Raw genomic sequence first — 21,027 nt, forward strand, 5'->3', positions numbered from 1 at the left:
AATTTATTAGGCTCAGAGTTATCACCACCTTGAAATTGTTTTATGATACAGCTCTGTTTTCTCACTACAGGAAATAATTCAGAACAGCAAAAATGTGAACAGACTTAGACAGTAACCAGGTTAAAAGAATATCTAGGAAAAGTAATTACATGGAGTGTACATTTTAAAGTAAGAAACGTTTCAAACAGAGAGTAACACAGGTTGTATGGAGAAATAAACACAGCACCCGTGGTCATTTGATGTGGAACTGGTTGACAGCCATGATCCACCGGTTACAACACTCAACACTGAATTATAACATTGTATGATAGTGCCACAAAACTGCTGTCCATGATGACTGCAGATGACATTTTGGCAGGCGCTACAGATTTATCTGGTCTTTCCAGCAATCTGTTGATGTCAAAAGGGCAATGAGACACTTCTCTACCCCATGAGAGGAAAATAGTGGATAGGTTTGGTCTCAGAAAAAATGTAGCCTCACTGGTCTGGTCGACTGGTGCAGGAATGTTATGTAATTATACCACCATCTTGGTTCACAGACAAATTTCCATCATTTAAGCCACCTCGCTTAATACAATGAGAATATAATTTGGCACCAAAAAATATATACTTCATAGAAACATGCTAGCCGTGTGGTCGGACTTGTAGTTATGATAATGACACATACACAAAGGGCATAAAGTGTGCTAATGAGTTGTGTGATGTGTGTAACTGATGTCAGTGTTTGACACTCACCTGAAGATGTCCCGGTGGTGCTCGTATGAAATACTGTGCATAATAACAAATCACGACCAGCTGTGCTCTAGGAACATCACATGATTCTCATGTGACAGTTCTGTGGGAAGGGTATTGGTTCACGTGTTACAAGATATGAGAAAATACACAGTAAGAGAATGACATTACTAATTCCTTAAGTTTTTAGTAACATTTTGCGACCATGGTACAATACCAAAATTTTCAAGGGTAACACACTTGATCAAGATTGCTGCTGTAAGGAAGATCACAGAGGAAGCTAGTCTTGCTATAGCAAAATTCATTATATAAGATGAAACTTTGAATACTGTTTTGGAAGAATTACACCATCTATATATATACAGATGGTAACATATCTTTCTTCTGTATGAAGAGGTTGGATTGATGGTGTGACCTGGGCCAGGTTTGAATGGAACAATTAGTGTTCTGTGACTCAGCAGACGTCAATATTTTGTCACCCATTGCCTAAACAGCCAGCACCAACAGGTGATTATGTCACATCCATAGTCAGCTTCACAGACAAAAGTATGGACAATGCAACACTGTCTGTATTAGGTAAAGGCGTGAACTCTGAACCAATACCCTGGAAGTACCACTTTTAATAAGTTTTGTCACTGGTGTTGGAGAAGCTGTGTAATCCCATTCTTTCGATGCTACAAAAGAAATTAGATGGGAAACTTCATATGCACTTATGAAAGTTCTTCCAATATGAAGCAACATAACTTTCGTGGAAAGAACTGCATTATGGAGTCTTGGAGTATCCTAGGTGTAGTGATACTCAAGGCTGGTGAAGGTAATGTGACAGTTTTGGTATGTTATAGCCTCTGTGTTAATAGGAAACATCATTTATTAAGTGCTCTGTGTTGCAGAAGATTGACTGTGACCACACAGATTGATTGCAATGACAAACTCTAGCACTCCTGAATTATTCTTTATTACTTAAAGCTATCATCAAGCATCATTGTGTTTCAAACAGATTGTAAGGTCTTCCTAAAGTTCATGAAGAGGGTCTACCATTATACCCAATAGTAATTAGTATTGTTGCTCCTATGTATTTAGCTAGACATCTTGCTCCCAGTGTGTGCACCACATATGCAACTTGGCTTACTTCATCTACGCAATTCAAACTGCTTAGTTAGCTTTGATGTGAGTTCACTTTTTACAAGGGTCCCACTTGCAGTGTGTCTGGTAATAATTGTAATAAATTTCAGGTGAACATCACAGCCTTATTCTGGCATTCTCTTATGTAAATTTACTTCAGCAAGGATTCTTTCGAATAGAGGATTTTGAGGAGAGAGCCCTGCAATAAGTAGCCCTTTCCTGGAAGTGCGTTGGTGAAGCATTCACATTTGGCCCCATGGAGAGGACAAATTAGTGGAGTTTTTGCACCATCTTAACCACATTCCAGCTAGGCAGGATCCTCCAGAAGTTTCACATTTAAATGGTCTTATGTACAGTTAAGATTACAGACCTTCGTGGATTGGTGAAGGATGATTTATTATTGGGGAAGGCTGAGCATATAAACACCTTTTAATCTGTGGTATGGCTTATACAGATCAGACCAAATGCAGTATGGAAGAATGTTGTATAGAACATAAGTGCCGCACTTGCCTTGTGCAACCGACAGTATGTCTTTGCTAAACATTGGATATGCAGTGGGCACACAACAGAATCTGGTAAAACAACAATTTTGGCTATTGCTAATTCTTTTTGGGATTCCATTAGTGGAGAATGCATGGAGATGCACATGTTGCAAAACCTTATTAGCCAGTACAGCAGCTACTAGTTGGGTAAAATGTGAAATAAATCTCATTATTTCCAGAGTTTCTTTCAACAAAGGACAAAATGTGTTGAGGGCCATGGTGAGAGGCAATCCAGTGGATGAATAAGTTATGTATTTCCATTGTGAGGGCACTGCCTCCTGGCAGTGTGGCCAGTCCTATAATTAAGATCATTATGCATGCACAAAATGCATTCAGCCCATTAGTGCAAGGACATGCTGAAAAGTAACGCCCTAAATTTTTTAATATGAAAACTTAAAGCTTTTTAAATAACATAGATGTTAATGTTCTACATCTTCAGTCTTCATGCCTACGTATTTGTAGCCTTCTTCCGATAACAGGACCCCGAATAGTAATGTGTAATGTGGCGGTGTGTAATGTAACTATGTTGGTTCATGAGAAACAGCATGCTGTAATCGAGATTCAAATTCGAACAAGTTGTCCTCACATGTAGTACCCTCTCCTTCAGTATGACAATGACCACACACGAATGCTATGACATCTGAAACAGAGAGACCCTTCAGGTTCTTTGTCGTTGATCATCCTCCATATAGTTCCCATGTGCCTCCATCCAATGTTATCTATTTCCTGAATGTAAAGAACAACTTCAAGGCAGTGGAATAACTTAATTTTGGGGACCCCATTCAAATAATGTTTGGGGACCTTGTTTAATAATAAGCCTTCAAAGAACAGATATAAAAATATTAGACATTCGCATACCATAATTCAGGATGAAAGTAAAATAAACTCACTTATTGATGCACTCATTAAACAAACAAAGTCTTCAGTTTTCTGAAGTGAGGCTACATGCTGAAGCAGAAACATATTGACAGTTTTCCCACACTTTGGACTCAAAAGCTTGTCGACAATGTCATCCAATTTAAGAGAATGATATGTTTCATGTTCGTTGTTTACGACTGCTAAAGCAGTAAATGTAGACTTGGACATTGAGTTTCTAAGAAAAATTTTGATTTGTTTCTTTTTAGAAAACGATCTTTCTGCCATAGCAGGAGTAACTGGCATAGTCAAGTACAGCTGAACTGTGCATATGCGAGGGAGACTACTTGCAAAAAAAAAGTATTTTCTTAAAAAAAATGCAAGAGCTGTAATTGAGAATGTGTTTCCTTTCTTCCTATTTGTTTTGGCATAAATGTTTTTAGGGTAAAAAGATCATTTGAAAGTTTGATGATCAAATCTGATTCATACTTACTTCCAGCTTTACTGTTTTTTCTGAATATCTTTATTTTATGACTGAAAAATGTAAACAGTATGTAGAAAAAAATTATCATTAACATTCTGTAGGTTGGTAAAGGGTGTAATAGTTGAATTAAAATATCAACAGAAGCATGGAAAACTGTGACTTGAATAGACTTAAATGCATCCACAGTCCTATGATCTGCTGAAAGCTCATCAGAAAAGTTCTTCACTTTATGGATACCTTTTGAGGCCGACATTGAATCAGTGCTACAAACTTTAGATTCTTCTACTACTATTTCATAACTGTTTCTTAAGATGACTAGATTGTTTCTTTGTGGTTTGAAGAAGGTGAGAGCTATTCTCTCTGTCAGCATTAGGGGTCTGCAGTAGTTTGGAAACTAGATTAATATTTTCCAAAATCTTACTTTATAATCCGAGAGGCAGGACAAAATCAAACGTTTCCATATTTTTTTATTAGATAAGAACCATGGACCTTGCTGTTGGTGGGGAGGCTTGCATGTCTCAGCGATACAGATAGCCGTACCATAGGTGCAGCCACAACGGAGGGGTATCTGTTGAGAGGCCAGACAAACGTGTGGTTCCTGAAGAGGGGCAGCAGCCTTTTCAGTTGTTGCAGGGGCAACAGTCTGGATGATTGACTGATCTGGCATTGTAACACTAACCAAAACGGCCTTGCTGTGCTGATACTGCGAACGGCTGAAAGCAAGGAGAAACTACAGCCATAATTTTTCCCCGCGGGCATGCAGCTTTACTGTATGGTTCAATGATGATGGCGTGCTCTTGGGTAAAATATTCCGGAGGTAAAATAGTCCCCAATTCGGATCTCGGGGCGGGGACTACTCAAGAGGACGTCGTTATCAGGAGAAAGAAAACTGGCGTTCTACGGATCGGAGCGTGGAATGTCAGATCCCTTAATCGGGCAGGTAGGTTAGAAAATTTGAAAAGGGAAATGGACAGGTTAAAGTTAGATATAGTGGGAATTAGTGAAGTTCGGTGGAGGAACAAGACTTTTGGTCAGGCGAATACAGGGTTATAAATACAAAATCAAATAGGGGTAATGCAGGAGTAGGTTTAATAAAGAATAAAAAATAGGAGTGTGGGTAAGCTACTACAAAGAGCATAGTGAACGCATTATTGTGGCCAAGATAGACACAAAGCCCATGCCTACTACAGTAGTACAAGTTTATATGCCAACTAGCTCTGCAAATGACAAAGAAATTGAAGAAATGTATAATGAAATAAAAGAAATTATTCAGACAGTGAAGGGAGACGAAAATTTAATAGTCATGGGTGACTGGAATTCAGTAGTAGGAAGGGAGAGAAGGAAACGTAATAGGTGAATATGGATTGGGGGGAAGAAATGAAAGAGGAAGCCGCCTGGTAGAATTTTGCACAGAGCACAACTTAATCATAGCTAACACTTGGTTCAAGAATCATAAAAGAAGGTTGTATACATGGAAGAAGCCTGGAGATACTGACAGGTTTCAGATAGATTATATAATGGTAAGACAGAGATTTAGGAACCAGATTTTAAATTGTAAGACATTTCCAGGGGCAGACGTGGACTCTGATCACAATCTATTGGTTATGAACAGTACATTAAAACTGAAGAAACTGCAAAAAGGTGGGAATTTAAGGAGATGGGACCTGGATAAACTGAAAGAACCAGAGGTTGTACAGAGTTTCAGGGAGAGCATAAGGGAACAATTGACAGGAATGGGGGAAAGAAATGCAGTAGAAGAAGAATGGGTAGCTTTGAGGGATGAAGTAGTGAAGGCAGCAGAGGATCCAGTAAGTAAAAAGACGAGGGCCACTAGAAATCCTTGAGTAACAGGAGAAATACTGAATTTAATTGATGAAAGGAGAAAATATAAAAATGCAGTAAATGAAGCAGGCAAAAAGGAATACAAACGTCTCAAAAATGAGATCAACAGGAAGTGCAAAATGGCTAAACAGGGATGGCTAGAGGACAAATGTAAGGATGCAGAGGCTTATCTCACAAGGGGTAAGATAGATGCTGCCTACAGGAAAATTAAGGAGACCTTTGGAGAAAAGAGAACCACTTGTATGAATATCAAAAGCTCAGATGGAAATCCAGTTCTAAGCGAAGAAGGAAAAGCAGAAAGGTGGAAGGAGTATATAGAGGGTCTATATGAGGGCGATGTACTTGAGGACAATATTATGGTAATGGAAGACGATGTAGACGAAGATGAAATGGGAGATATGATACTGCATGAAGAGTTTGACAGGGCACTGAAAGACCTGAGTTGAAACAAGGCCCTGGGAGTAGACAACATTCCATTAGAACTACTAACGGCCTTGAGAGAGCCAGTCCTGACGAAACTCTACCATCTGGTGAGCAAGATATATGAGACAGGCGAAATACCCTCAGACTTCCAGAAGAATATAATAATTCCAATCCCAAAGAAAGCAGGTGTTGACAGATGCGAAAATTACCGAACTATCAGTTTAATACACTCCTGGAAATTGAAATAAGAACACCGTGAATTCATTGTCCCAGGAAGGGGAAACTTTATTGACACATTCCTGGTGTCAGATACATCACATGATCACACTGACAGAACCACAGGCACATAGACACAGGCAACAGAGCATGCACAATGTCGGCACTAGTACAGTGTATATCCACCTTTCGCAGCAATGCAGGCTGCTATTCTCCCATGGAGACGATCGTAGAGATGCTGGATGTAGTCCTGTGGAACGGCTTGCCATGCCATTTCCACCTGGCGCCTCAGTTGGACCAGCGTTCGTGCTGGACGTGCAGACCGCGCGAGACGACGCTTCATCCAGTCCCAAACATGATCAATGGGGGACAGATCCGGAGATCTTGCTGGCCAGGGTAGTTGACTTACACCTTCTAGAGCACGTTGGGTGGCACGGGATACATGCGGACGTGCATTGTCCTGTTGGAACAGCAAGTTCCCTTGCCGGTCTAGGAATGGTAGAACGATGGGTTCGATGACGGTTTGGATGTACCGTGCACTATTCAGTGTCCCCTCGACGATCACCAGTGGTGTACGGCCAGTGTAGGAGATCGCTCCCCACACCATGATGCCGGGTGTTGGCCCTGTGTGCCTCGGTCGTATGCAGTCCTGATTGTGGCGCTCACCTGCACGGCGCCAAACACGCATACGACCATCATTGGCACCAAGGCAGAAGCGACTCTCATCGCTGAAGACGACACGTCTCCATTCGTCCCTCCATTCACGCCTGTCGCGACACCACTGGAGGCGGGCTGCACGATGTTGGGGCGTGAGCGGAAGACGGCCTAATGGTGTGCGGGACCGTAGCCCAGCTTCATGGAGACGGTTGCGAATGGTCCTCGCCGATACCCCAGGAGCAACAGTGTCCCTAATTTGCTGGGAAGTGGCGGTGCGGTCCCCTACGGCACTGCGTAGGATCCTACGGTCTTGGCGTGCATCTGTGCGTCGCTGCGGTCCGGTCCCAGGTCGACGGGCACGTGCACCTTCCGCCGACCACTGGCGACAACATCGATGTACTGTGGAGACCTCACGCCCCACGTGTTGAGCAATTCGGCGGTACGTCCACCCGGCCTCCCGCATGCCCACTATACGCCCTCGCTCAAAGTCCGTCAACTGCACATACGGTTCACGTCCACGCTGTCGCGGCATGCTACCAGTGTTAAAGACTGCGATGGAGCTCCGTATGCCACGGCAAACTGGCTGACACTGACGGCGGCGGTGCACAAATGCTGCGCAGCTAGCGCCATTCGAAGGCCAACACCGCGGTTCCTGGTGTGTCCGCTGTGCCGTGCGTGTGATCATTGCTTGTACAGCCCTCTCGCAGTGTCCGGAGCAAGTATGGTGGGTCTGACACACCGGTGTCAATGTGTTCTTTTTTCCATTTCCAGGAGTGTAAGTCACAGCTGCAAAATACTAACGCAAATTCTTTACAGACGAATGGAAAAACTAGTAGAAACTGACCTTGGGGAAATCAGTATGGATTCCGTTGAAATATTGGAACACGTGAGGCAATACTGACCTTACGACTTATCTTAGAAGAAAGATTAAGGAAAGGCAGACCTACGCTTCTAGCATTTGTAGGCTTAGAGAAAGCTTTTGACAATCTCGACTGGAATACTCTCTGTCAAATTCTGAAGGTGGCAGGGGTAAAATATAGGGAGTGAAAGGCTATTTACAATTTGTACAGAAACCAGAGGGCAGTTGTAAGAGTCGAGGGACATGAAAGGGAAGCTGTGGTTGGGAAGGGAGTGAAACAGGGTTGTAGGCTCTCCCTGATGTTATTCAATCTGTATATTGAGCAAGCAATGAAGGAAACAAAAGAAAAATTCGGAGTAGATATTAAAATCCATGGAGAAGAAATAAAAACTTTGAAGTTCGCCGATGACATTGTAATTCTGTCAGAGACTGCAAAGGACTTGGAAGAGCAGTTGTACGGAATGGACACTGTTTGAAAGGAGGATATAAGATGAACATCAACAAAAGCAAAATGAGGATAACGGAATGTAGTCGAATTAAGTCGGGTGATGCTGAAGGAATTAGATTGGGAAATGAGACACTTAAAGTAGTAAAGGAGTTTTGCTATATGGGGAGCAAAATAACTGATGATGGTTGAAGTAGAGAGGTTATAAAATGTAGACTGGCAATGGCAAGGAAAGCGTTTCTGAAGAAGAGAAATTTGTTAACATCGAGTATAGATTTAAGTGTCAGGAAGTCGTTTCTGAAAGTATTTGTATGGAGTGTAGCCATGTATGGAAGTGAAACATGGACAGTAAATAGTTTGGACAAGAAGAGAATAGAAGCTTTCGAAATGTGGTGCTACAGAAGAATGCTGAAGATTAGATGGGTAGATCACATAACTAATGGGGAGGTATTGAACAGAATTGGGAAGAAGAGAAATTTGTGGCACAACTTGACTAGAAGAAGGGATCGCTTGGTAGGACATATTCTGAGGGATCAAGGGACCACCAATTTTGTATTGGAGGGCAGCGTAGAGGGTAAAAATCATAGAGGGAGACCAAGAGATGAATACACTAAGCAGATTCAGACGGATGTAGGTTGCAGTAGGTACTGGGAGATGAAGGAGCATGCACAGGATAGAGGAGCATGGAGAGCTGCATCAAACCAGTCTCAGGACTGAATACCACAACAACAACAACAACAAGCTTCTTCCTCCCCTGCCTCCTCCTTGCTCTTTAAAATGATACTGGATAGACGCTGCAAAATTAGTATGAAATTCAATTAAATTGGTAACAGTGAATCAAATGTGGAAGATTGTCTTTGGACACAGTTTCTTCAGAGTCATTGAAACACCTCTGTCAGTTGCAACAGTTCCATTTATTTGGTCCACTGAACCAGGTAATTGCTAAGTAAAAGATAAATGTGTTATATTTTCTCATGAAACTGTTCCATTTTCACTATATTCATAATGAAATCATTTAGTATCAAATTTAAATTATGTGGAAATCCAAGTACTGTTGAGCATTATGTGATGAACCTGGAAGACTGTGATATAAGGATGTATGCAGTGTGACTTATGAAAGTATAGGTTGGTTTGTGGAGCATGCACATATAGCTGAAGTGGCTAAGGCAACCACTTGTGGTAAGCGGGAATACCGGATTCAAGTCCTGGTGCAGCACAAATTTTCATATGTCAGTGTTGACTAGTAGATCTGCACCTAATACAGCTAATGTCAAGAAATTTACAATTGGGATATTAATTTTGAGGTGTTTCATACAGCTGTGGATCGTCAACAGTGTCTGTTCTTTCAAACGAAGTTTAAATTATATGTTGAATAATGTGTAAACTCAGCATTTATAACCTGAGCTTTAATTCTTGACTGCGGATCTGCATATTTGCCACTTATACACTGGTGTCCAAAGTTAAAGCAACAAACAGAAATTTTGCAAGGTTGTGTTTATTTTTCCACAAACACTATAAACAGGTGATAGTAAAGTAGAAACAAAGTAAAGCATACAAAACTGCAACATGCATAATGGTAGACAAAAATATCCTTCATTTTTTCTAACTTAACAGATTTGCACACACTTTCCGAGAACTGGCTGATGTGCTCAGTATGTGGCATGACCTGACAACAAAGGGGCATGCTGTAAATGATATCATCAGTCTCATGTTGAGGCAATATTTCCCATTCTTCCTGCAGAGCTACTTGCAGTCTTGACAGTGGTTGGTGGATGCTGATGTGTTGCAAGCCATCTCCCTAGTGCATCCCAGACATCCTCTATCGGATTCAAATTGGGGGAGTGAGCAGACCACGCTATGCTTGCAATATCTTGTTTCCAAGAAAACATCAACCACCCGTGCTCTATGAAGTCGAGCATTATTGTCCATCAATATGAAGTCTGGGCCCACAGCACCTTGCAACAACCGCAAATGCGGTCCCAAGATTTTGTCACAATACCTGACAGCAGTTAAACCTTGCTCATTCACCCATACAATTTCATGAAGAAGGGTTAGAGTGGTAAACATAATCCTTGCCTACACCATTAAGGATCCTCCTTGATATCAGTCTCTTTCCACAATGTTTGGGTTCCAAAATCATGTTCCACGTTCCCTCTAGATGCAAATCCATTGAGAATCACTCTCCAGACTAAATCGGGACTCGTCTGTGAAAACAACATTGGCCCACTGTTCGACTGTCCAGGTGCATGTCGATGACTCGACTCTAGATGCTCCCTCCTGGGAAGACGTGTCAGAGGTAGACATACAGCAGGTCTCTGACAATTAAAGCCACTATGCACTTTCTGCGCTCTGTTTGCCTTGATACAACATGTCCAGAGGATGGTGCAAGCTCACATGCCAGTTGCCGTGCAGTACTAAGGCAGCACCGTCTTTCCCTCACAGTAGAATAATAGTCCTCTCTTCTGGCCACAAGTGGTCAACCCTGCCCTGGTCCTCAGGATACAGTTTCAGTCTCTATAAACCATCGTTGCATCCAAGAAACAACAGAACAATTCACATTTAGCCATCAGGCCACAACGGTTTGCGACTGTCCTACTTCCTTTCTGTCTATGACCCTCCATCTTAGAGAGTTTTGTAGGCATCTTTTCTGTGCCATACTGCACCATCTGTGACTGTGTACCCAGTGATTTTGGATGTAGGGATACCCGACAAACACTACCTTGTTTCACTGCCCTGACATCATCTTTGGCATGGTTGTCCATTGGCCAGAATGCCATCTTCCATGCAGAACATGATTGTACTGACATCTGGCTGACAGTTTGTACGAGGGTAATCCCAAAAGTAAGGTCTCTTACTTTTTTTGTAAGTACATAGACCTATTTATTCCTACAATGGTTTACATCAGTTTACAGCTTGATCATTTAGATATTTTTTGACATAATCAACATTTCTGTTGATACATTTTTGTAGATGCTGTGGCAGTTTTTGTATGCCCATGTCATACCAGCCTGCCACCATGCTGTTCAGGAAGTTATGAACCTTTTCTTTCACCTCGTTGTAGGATCTGAATTGCTTTCTGGCCAAATGTTCTTTTAACCTAGGGAACAGGTGATAGTCACTGGGTGCCAAGTCAGGACAATAGGGTGGGTGGATGATTATGTTCCAGTGAAACTGTTGCAGGAGAGCAACGGTTTGCCGAGCAATGTGTGGGCGAGCGTTGTCATGGAGAATGTGTATGCCCTTGCTCAACATTCCCCTTCTCCGGTTCTGAATTGCCCGTTTGAGTTTTTCCAGTGTCTCACACTACCTGTCAGCATTAATTGTGGTCCCAGTGGGCATTAAGTCGACCAACAATACCCCTTTCCAATCCCAAAAAACGGTTGTCGTGACTTTACCGGCAGACTGTGTTTGTTTGAATTTCCGCGCCTTGGTGAAGAAAGGTTGCCGCCACTGGTGTGATTGTTGCTTGGTCTCAGGTGTAAAGTGGTATGCCCAGGTTTCGTCACCCATGACAATTGAGTCCAGAAAGTTGTCTTGTTTGGCTGCAAGGCAGTGAATAAATGCACGCGAAGCATCAACTCATTGCCGCACGTGGTCCTCAGTCAGCATGCATGGCACCAATCTTGTGCACACCTTCCGGTAGTTCAATGTTTCCATTAAAATTCTGTGAACGGTGCTTCGGGAACCTCAGGAACCAACGTGCAGAGATAACCCATGGTGATCCGCTGATCTTCACGAATGCTTTGCTCAATCTTCAACATTGTCTCCTCAGAGATTGATGGTCTCCCACTCCTTTGTTTGTTGTGAATTTCGGTCTGACCAGCTGCAAACTCTCGACACCACTTACGAACATTTTTGACATCCATGCCTGACTCACCATACACTTCCATAAATTGGCGATGGATTCCAATCGGCGCAGTGCCCTTTGCGTGCAAAAACCGAATAACTGTGCACAATTCACACTTGGCAGTAACATCCAGTGGGAGCTCCATTCTCAACGGCTGCCAAGCGCATGTTTACACCCAACGCGTGAAGCACTCTTCATAACAGTGTGACCAACTGCCACACAAACAGTTCTGTACTTGTAAAAAAAATAGGAGACCTTACTTTTGGGATTACTCTCATATGATTATACCATGAATGAGACACAGGGTGGGGAAATAGCAGTTTGTTGATTTAATTTTGGATGCCAGTGTAGAAGCAGCACCATTGTAGCTTTGACCTCTGCACCTATCCAGTTGTACGTTCACCTTCTCTAAATGAGTTATTATTTCATTTTTGAAACTTGCAGCATCTTGGCCCCTTACTTCAAGAAATCCTTAAAATGAGTCCTTTATTTCAAACTCCTATCTGTCTGGTTTTCTTAAAACTAAGTACGAATATCTTACAACAATAGTACTGATGATCTCTTCTAAAACACAACCATTTAGCAGCTGTGTCTTCTAATTTTGAGTTTGTGGACTCGAATATTTAATTTTAGTTGAAAGGCATTCTCTCAGTAGAGCATGATATTTGAAGAGAAAGTCTATCGTACTTAAAGACTGCCACCCTGTTCCCCTATTTCAGATTCACGATATTTCCGATTCACGATGGCCACAGAAAGCTGATGTTCTTGTTACATCCAGTATTCTAGAAAGTATAACTTTTATTTCCTAATGCCCCTCATTGAAAAGTGTATTAATCATTTTGTCATGTTTCAACGTGCTGTAAGTAACATATGCATTTAAGTGTGCAGTGCAAGTTTAATGTACTTTTATTTTCTTGATTAGAGCTTGCCAATCATTAATTTTCCCATCATGCCATACTTTTTCTCCATCTCCAGATAATCAGCACGCTACACAGAATAGTGCATTTAAAGCAGGGCCATGCTGTAACTAAAATCAATCATTTTTCTGATCTGTTTTAGAAAAATTATGGAATAATCACTGCCAAAAGATCTTTTGGTCATAGTGTCTGTATGGGAAGGAGCCTGTGGCTGGTGTGGCCTGCTATTTTAAAGTTTTGTGAAATCTTTTGATTCACTTTATCTTGGAATAACCCTCTGTCCATGCTAAAATGTGCATTTTGCTGGTTATTGTAAAGCTGAGAACAACAATCTGCAGGTGGTCTGTTTTCAAATTGTGTATCACCAACATTTACACCTGATTTATTTTCACAGCCGATACCATGTCCTCTATGAACTTGCAGACTGCCAGAAGTTCCCGTTTCATTTTTGCAACTCAACTGACTTTCAGTTTCCGCTTTTAAATTGTCCAGACTTTTCTCCAATTTTGCTTTCATTAGTAATTTTAGTATATCCCTATTCTGGACATGTTGCTGATCATTGGAAAACTGTATCTATCTTCATTGTCTTTTTAAATTCTTCATTCCAGCAGACTTATAATTTCCTCTTTTACCTCTTTCTACACGTTATGGTTTTATATTAATGCAAACCTTTAACAGCAGTCCATATAAGAAAAACCATCAATACCTTTTACATTAATGCAAGCACAGCTTAGATGCAGAGGAATTAATCTGCATTACACATGTAACTGATGTTTACAATGGTAATGTTCAAGTCACTTTCCAATAGCCGTTTACTTGCACTGTAACACTGTGTCTGTCACAAAAGTACAAAAAACTTAAAGATTGTTAATAGGAGTGCCTGTTGTTGTCAACAGCAGTTGAAGGAAATGCATAACAAAGAAGTTATTGCATTTCAGAGCACTGGCTAGTTTTGTGGCCACTGCTTGTGTAGAAAAAAGGGAATGGTGGAACCTGTACTCCACACATAGTGCTGGCCGTCACACACTGTAGCCGGCCGGTGTGGCCGAGTGGTACTAGGCGCTTCAGTCCGGAACCGCGCGACCGCTAAGGTCGCAGGTTTGAATCCTGCCTTGGGCATGGATGTGTGTGATGTCCTTAGGTTAGTTAGGTTTAAGTAGTTCTAAGTTCTAGGGGACTGATGACCTCAGAAGTTAAGCAGTATAGTGCTCAGAGCCATTTGAACCACACACTGTACCATTCTTGATAACATAAAAAACAAAGGCACAAAATGCATCCTGGTACACTTTTGATTGCTTTTCTGCAATGTGTATTTCTCCCTAAATAGAACACAGTGACATATTTTTAAATACATTATTAATTCAGTTGTAATTCTGTCAGAGACAGCAAAGGACTTGGAAGAGCAGTTGAATGGAATGGACAGTGTCTTGAAAGGAGGATATAAGATGAACATCAACAAAAGCAAAACGAGGATAATGGAATGTAGTCGAATTAAGTCGGGTGATGCTGAGGGAATTACATTAAGAAATGAGACACTTAAAGTAGTAAAGGAGTTTTGCTATTTGGGGAGCAAAATAACTGATGATGGTCGAAGTAGAGAGGATATAAAATGTAGACTGGCAATGGCAAGGAAAGTGTTTCTGAAGAAGAGAAATTTGTTAACATTGAGTATAGTTTTAAGTGTCAGGAAGTCGTTTCTGAAAGTATTTGTATGGAGTGTAGCCATGTATGGAAGTGAAACATGGACGATAAATAGTTTGGACAAGAAGAGAATAGAAGCTTTCGAAATGTGGTGCTACAGAAGAATGCTGAAGATTAGATGGGTAGCTCACATAACTAATGAGGAAGTATTGAATAGGACTGGGGAGAAGAGAAGTTTGTGGCACAACTTGACCAGAAGAAGGGATCGGTTGGTAGGACATGTTCTGAGGCATCAAGGGATCACCAATTTAGTATTGGAGGGCAGCGTGGAGGGTAAAAATCGTAGAGGGAGACCAAGAGATGAATACACTAAGCAGATTCAGAAGGATGTAGGTTGCAGTAGGTACTGGGAGATGAAGCAGCTTGCACAGGATAGAGTAGCATGTGGAGAGCTGTGTCAAACCAGTCTCAGGACTGTAGACCACAACAACAACAACAACAACAATTCAGTTTGACCACCGCTCCAAAATAGAATCCTCTCCCAGCACCTTGAGGTCTGCAGGGGTGTCATTGATGACACAGCTTCGAGGATTTCGCTTTAATAGTGATGAAGTAATGCAAGCAGATGTGAGGTTGTGACCCTGTCAACCAAGTCTAACATTCGAACGTAATGTAACAATGAAAACAATCAATTTTTGACTAAATAATTTAATTGGAAACAGTGATAGTATCAACAAAATAGTTTGTAGAATGTTAATAATTTTCCACATTTGTAAGTCTTCCAACAAATGGTTTGATAACTTAGTTTACAAGTCTGTGGGACCATACTGGCTAAAGCATGATGCTGGACAAATCAGCATTCGGGTTAAGACAGCTTTACCTTATGGGTGCGAGTATTACTTAAACTACATACTCTACAATGAGATGATCAACACTGATGTTCTTATTATTGTTCCTCCTTTTTTTCATTTTGAGCATCTCTGTACCATGTTGCTTTTAATCAATACCTCGTGCAATATTCCTTCATGCTCTGTCTGCAGGCTCCTCCACTTCTCTGCTTATACTGTTTGGACCTAATGTCTTGTCCTACTGTGTGAAAATGATAACTATTTACTATGTACCACAGTGCTGCAGGGGAAGGAAGATGAATAATTTGATATAGGGCATTTGTGATCTATCAACCTGGGACTCCACCTCATTTTGACCTACAAAAGCCACCTAAGATAATACATGTGCACACTGTGTGAGATTTTTAGTGTCCTGTCCCCTTCTTTCACCACCATCTTAGTTGGTCTTAACTGTTTGATGCTAATGTCTTTTTGTCACTAAACTCATCCGTGAATATTAAACACTTCTTGGTCTTGCATTTGCAATAGTGTAATTGACATTTGCATAAATTTTACCTCAAAATTTTGTGAATTTTAATAGCACAAAATTAAGAATGAAATATTTTGTTCCTCTGATCTTACTGCAAAACAGCTGTGCTCAGAGGGGTTAATCTGTCAAAATTCACAAAATTTTGAGGTCAAATTTACATAAGCATCAAATTTACACTTTGTAAGTGCAAGGAACCATGAACCGTGGACCTTGCCATTGGTGGGGAGGCTTCCATGCATCTGCGATACAGATAGACGTACCATAGTTGCAACCACAACAGAGGGATATCTGTTGAGAGGCCAGACAAACATGTGGTTCCTGAAGAAGAGGAGCAGCCTTGTCAGTGGTTACAGGGGCAACAGTCTGGGTGATTGACTGATCTGGCCTTGTAACATTAATCAGAATGGCCTTGCTGTGCTGGTACCGCGAACGGCTGAAATCAGAGAGAAAGTACAGCTGTAGTTTTTCCCGAGGACATGCAACTCTACTGTGTGGTTAAATAATGATGGTGTCCTCTTGGGTAAAAAATTCCAGAGGTAAAATAGTTCCCCTCCTTCCCCCTCACTGTCCCACACCCTTATTCCCTCACTCCCTCTCTTTCCTTCCCTCCCTCTTTCCTTCAGTGTCTCCAAGGCCCCCCCAATTTTTATCCAGAATTTCCTGTCACTTCGTACTTTCCATGTCCAAGTTGGTGCCTCCAATAGTTCCCCCCATATCCAGGAGAATGGGGTCCTGCGGGGCTCTGTATTGAGTGTATCACTATTTTTAGTGGCCATTAACGGTCTAGCAGCAGCTGTAGGGCCATACATCTCATCCTCTCTGTATGCAGACGACTGCTGCATTTCGTACTGCATCACCAGTACTGGTGTTGCTGAGTGACGCCTACAGCGAGCCATCCACAAGGCGCAGTCATGGGCTCTCACCGTTCATCCGGAACCAGAATGTTACCTTCATGATGATCCGCTCACTGTAGTGGAAACATATCGATTCTTAGGACTGGTTTTTGATGACCGATTGACATGACTACCTCACCTTCTTTGTCAGCTTAAGCGGAAGTGCTGGCAACACCTCAATTCCCTCCACTGCCTAAGCAAAACCAACTGAGGTGCAAATCGCTCAACTCTGCTGCGTCTCTACAAATCCCTTATTCAATCCTGCCTTGACATGGGAGTCTGATTTATGGTTCAGCAACACCCTCAGCGTTGTCTCTACTCGATCCAGTGCACCACTGTGGTGTTCGCCTAGCGATGGGAGCTTTTAGAATGAGTCCGGTGACCAGTGTCCTGGTGGAGGCAGGAGTCCCTCCATTGCAGGTCCATCGTGCACAACTGCTCGCCAGTTACGTTACACACATTCGTAGTTCTCCTGAGCTGGAGTCCTTCCCTTTACCACCTCCCGTCCAGGTTTGTCCGCATAACCTGTGTGGTGCACACCTAGGCCGCAGATTCATCTGGACATTGTACATGACCCTTAGGACTCAGTTACTCCTGCTGCTCTCCGCTGTCACTTCCTCTCGATTATTGATGTGTTTTGGGGCTCTGAAGTGATTTAAACCGACGGTTCAATGGCTGATGGTCATGTTGGCTTCTCCTGTGTCCAAAGAGGCCACTTTGAACAGCTTTCCTTGCCCAGTGGCTGCAGCGTATTCACTTAAGAGCTGGTGGCCATCTCTCGTGCACTTCAGTATATTCATTCACGCCCTGGGGAATCGTTTCTTCTGTTTACTGACTCGTTGAGCATCCTACAAGCTGTCAACCAGTGCTACCCTCGCCATCCTTTGGCAGCGTCCATCCAGGTGTCCATCTATGCCCTGGACCGGTATCATCGTTCAGTGGTGTTTCTGTGGACTCCAGGGCACGTTGGAATCCCAGGCAACAAACTTGCTGACAGGCTTCTGGACATGGGCATCTCTGAACCTGACCTGCGTTCTGATTTACGCCATAGGGTTTTTCGGCTTTGGGAGATGGAATGGCATAACAGTACACACAACAAACTGCATATCATTAAGGGGACTACGAATGTGTGGAAGGCTTCCATGTGACCCTCTCGCATGGAATCAGTTGTCTTCTGCCAGCTTTGCATTTTCCGTGGGTGAGTCGCCCACGGTTAACTCCTGTGCCATGAACACCTGACTGAGTGTCAGTGCGGCGCCCGGTTGACAGAGGCCCATATTCTGGTGCACTGTCCCACTTTGACTGCCCAGCAACGAAATCTTGGGTTACCAGACTCGTTGCCGCTAATTTTATCTGACAACCCCATCATCAGCTGATTTACACTTACGTTTTATTCATGAGGGTGGGTTTTATCATTTGATCTAAGTTTTAGCGCATGTCCTTTGTCCCTCTGTGTCCTCCAACCTAGTGCTTCTAGGATGGAGGTTTTAATGTGTTGCATAGTGTCTGGCTTCTCCTTTTTTATTCTCATCGTCAGCCAGCCATGGTAATTTGCTTTGTTGTTTTAATCTCTTCAACCCGTTTCTTTCATTTCTGTGGTTTTCTTGTCCCCTTTTGTCCATTTATATGTTTGTTGCCCTTCATCATTGGTATGATTTTTGCTTTCATTCCGTTTTGAGTTGTCAGAATCATTTGTTTTATTCTCACACTTGTGGCATTGTTTTATTCGGAACAAGAGACTGATGACCTCGTAGTTTGGTCCCTTTTCTCTTCTTTTAATCCAACCAACCAACCAACAAATCACTCTCCCTCTCCTCCTTTCCTGTGTCATGGACATTGTTTCTTAGTTACTATGTTTTATAATAGCAGTCATAAAAGCTTCCATTGCAAAATTATGCAATGCTTTTAGTGAAGAAACAATGTTCAAAACACGCAACCAAATGTAAACATCTGAAGATGGGATTTTAGGCATCTTGAAACATTGTCATGGAAAAATAAACACCTATAAAAGCAAGAGCTAATTCATTGTAAATTACTCTCAGTTTCAATAGTTGCAATGTTCTAATACATCCACGCTCTCTCCCAAGAATTTCTTCTGTAGGCCAGATTGAAACCAGTTGCAAGCTGGATTCAGTTGCCTTTCCTCATTTTCATGCATTGTTTCCATCCCGGATTTTTTGTCATTGTAGTAATAGGTCCAGTTAGTGTGTTATGGGAATGTAATTTACTGAAATGGGTTGAACAGTAAACAGTATTTTATTTTATTTATTTATTTGGCCTTTGACTGTTCAACACAATAATATAGGACATGCTAGATATTAAACAGAAACAGTAAAACTCAGGTCAGATCAGGTAATTGTAGGGCAAGTTGGCAATGGAACAGGATTGGGTAAGGATGGGACAGCAGGTTGGCCACAGTCTTTTATGCCCTTTTGAATGGAACCATTTCAGCATTCAGCTTGGGAACTTTGGAAACCCACTTCAAGATGGCTGGATGGGGGTTCAAACCCTGCTCCTTATGAATCTGAGTCCAGGGTCCATTGCATTAAAACCATGCCACATTGCTGTGTTTATGATTTGGAAAGGAATCTGTCAGTAGAACCACATGTCCCTAGTCTAAAAGTTGTTTAAGATTATGCACAGGAAGTATAATCAGTGTTATAACTAGAACGTGAAGTTTTGTTGTATTACACTTGATGTAATATGTAAGTAGTTTAGGTCTTGTAGCTACTAAAAGAATTCAACACTGGTGAAACAATTTATGTAAAGAGATTTAAGCTCTTTTACTTCCTTGAGCTGTCCTGATCTGTGTTATTCAGGGTTTTCCAAATAACTGTAGGTGAATGCTCTGATCATACTTTAAAAAAAAAAAAAAAAAAAAAAAAAAAAAGACGTCTTCCATAAGTAACGTTTTGATATGTCCTGCTTTACGTGTAATGTTTTCTGGGTACATAACAAGACATTTTACAGGTAGAAATCAATGAAATGGCTGCTCCCTAAAATAAATGAGGGGAAAAAAAGAATGACATAGCAGCATAAATAAAAAAATAAATAATGCATCATTTGTCAGTATCACCAGAGATATTTTCTGAAAAGTTTGGTACTCTGTGACCAATTTCCAGTTTGGACTTGGAAAAGAAATACAAAACTTTTATGAAAATAATTTTTTTATCTGTTTGTACAACATACAAAGCAAAATGAGATTAATGAAATAAATTTCTGGGAAATATCATTTCAGTTAAAAATTTGTGATTTTTTTTATTATTTTGAAAATATAATTTCTTATTCCTCTGTTAAAGGTCTGCAGATTATTTTCAATTTGGATGAAGTGGCATTCATTCAGAACCTGGTATTTTACATTGAATCGGCGTATTGTACACCGGTAGGTAAATTGTGTTACTATTAATTCCAATGAATATATGTATTAGAACCATGTTACATTTTTTTTAAATATGTGAATTTCATTGTGCTTTCAGGATTATGGCATATGGGAAAGAGGTGACAAAACTAATCATGGTCTTCCTGAATTAAATGCTAGTTCAATTGGCATGGCAAAAGCTGCCCTTGAAGCAATGAATGAGTTGGATTTATTTGGTGCACGTGGAGGGCCTTCCTCAGTTATACATGTACTTGCTGATGAGGCTCAAAAGTGCCAAGCTGTACTTCAGGTAAAAAGATTTCATGATTATTATTATTATTGTTTCTTTCATTTCTCAGACGTTATGTCTTGTTAAAAATGGAAAGTGACATGGACCTCGATCAAGCGTGACTTCCTTTTAACTGTATGGTATATGTTGCATTGCATTTAGGAACTTTCGGGTAATTGAACATGTCTCAATAATTACAGATTTCTGTAGTTGTATATATACGTTTGGATGTAGCTGTATTGCGTTGATGTACTGATGGATATTGTGTGGTATTATTATTATTATTATTATTATTATTATTATTATTATTATCATCTTTCCTTTCTCAGACCTTAGGTCTGGTTCGGAATGAAAGTGACGTGGACCTTGATCAAGCGTCACTTCCTTTTAACTGTACGGTATATGTTACATTGCGTTTAGGAACTTTCGGGTAATTGAACATGTATCAATAATTACGGATTTCTGAAGTTGTATATATAAGTTTGGATGTAGCTGTATTGCATTGATGTACTGGTGGATATTGCGTGG

At 41.3% G+C, this 21,027-nt stretch overlaps 1 protein-coding gene across 2 annotated transcripts in view; it reads left to right on the forward strand.

Moving 5' to 3' along the window:
* LOC126475093 (probable phosphorylase b kinase regulatory subunit alpha) overlaps window positions 1–21,027 on the forward strand; it is a 263,393-nt gene that overhangs the window by 37,842 nt on the left and 204,524 nt on the right. For both annotated transcript variants that reach the window (XM_050102666.1, XM_050102667.1), the window contains exons 4-5: window positions 20,152–20,234; window positions 20,329–20,520. In XM_050102666.1, the coding sequence (XP_049958623.1) occupies window positions 20,152–20,234; window positions 20,329–20,520 (275 nt within the window). The remainder of the gene's footprint in view (window positions 1–20,151; window positions 20,235–20,328; window positions 20,521–21,027) is intronic.

The sequence above is a fragment of the Schistocerca serialis genome, chromosome 4 (assembly GCF_023864345.2).
Source record: "Schistocerca serialis cubense isolate TAMUIC-IGC-003099 chromosome 4, iqSchSeri2.2, whole genome shotgun sequence".
Lineage (NCBI taxonomy): Eukaryota > Metazoa > Arthropoda > Insecta > Orthoptera > Acrididae > Schistocerca > Schistocerca serialis.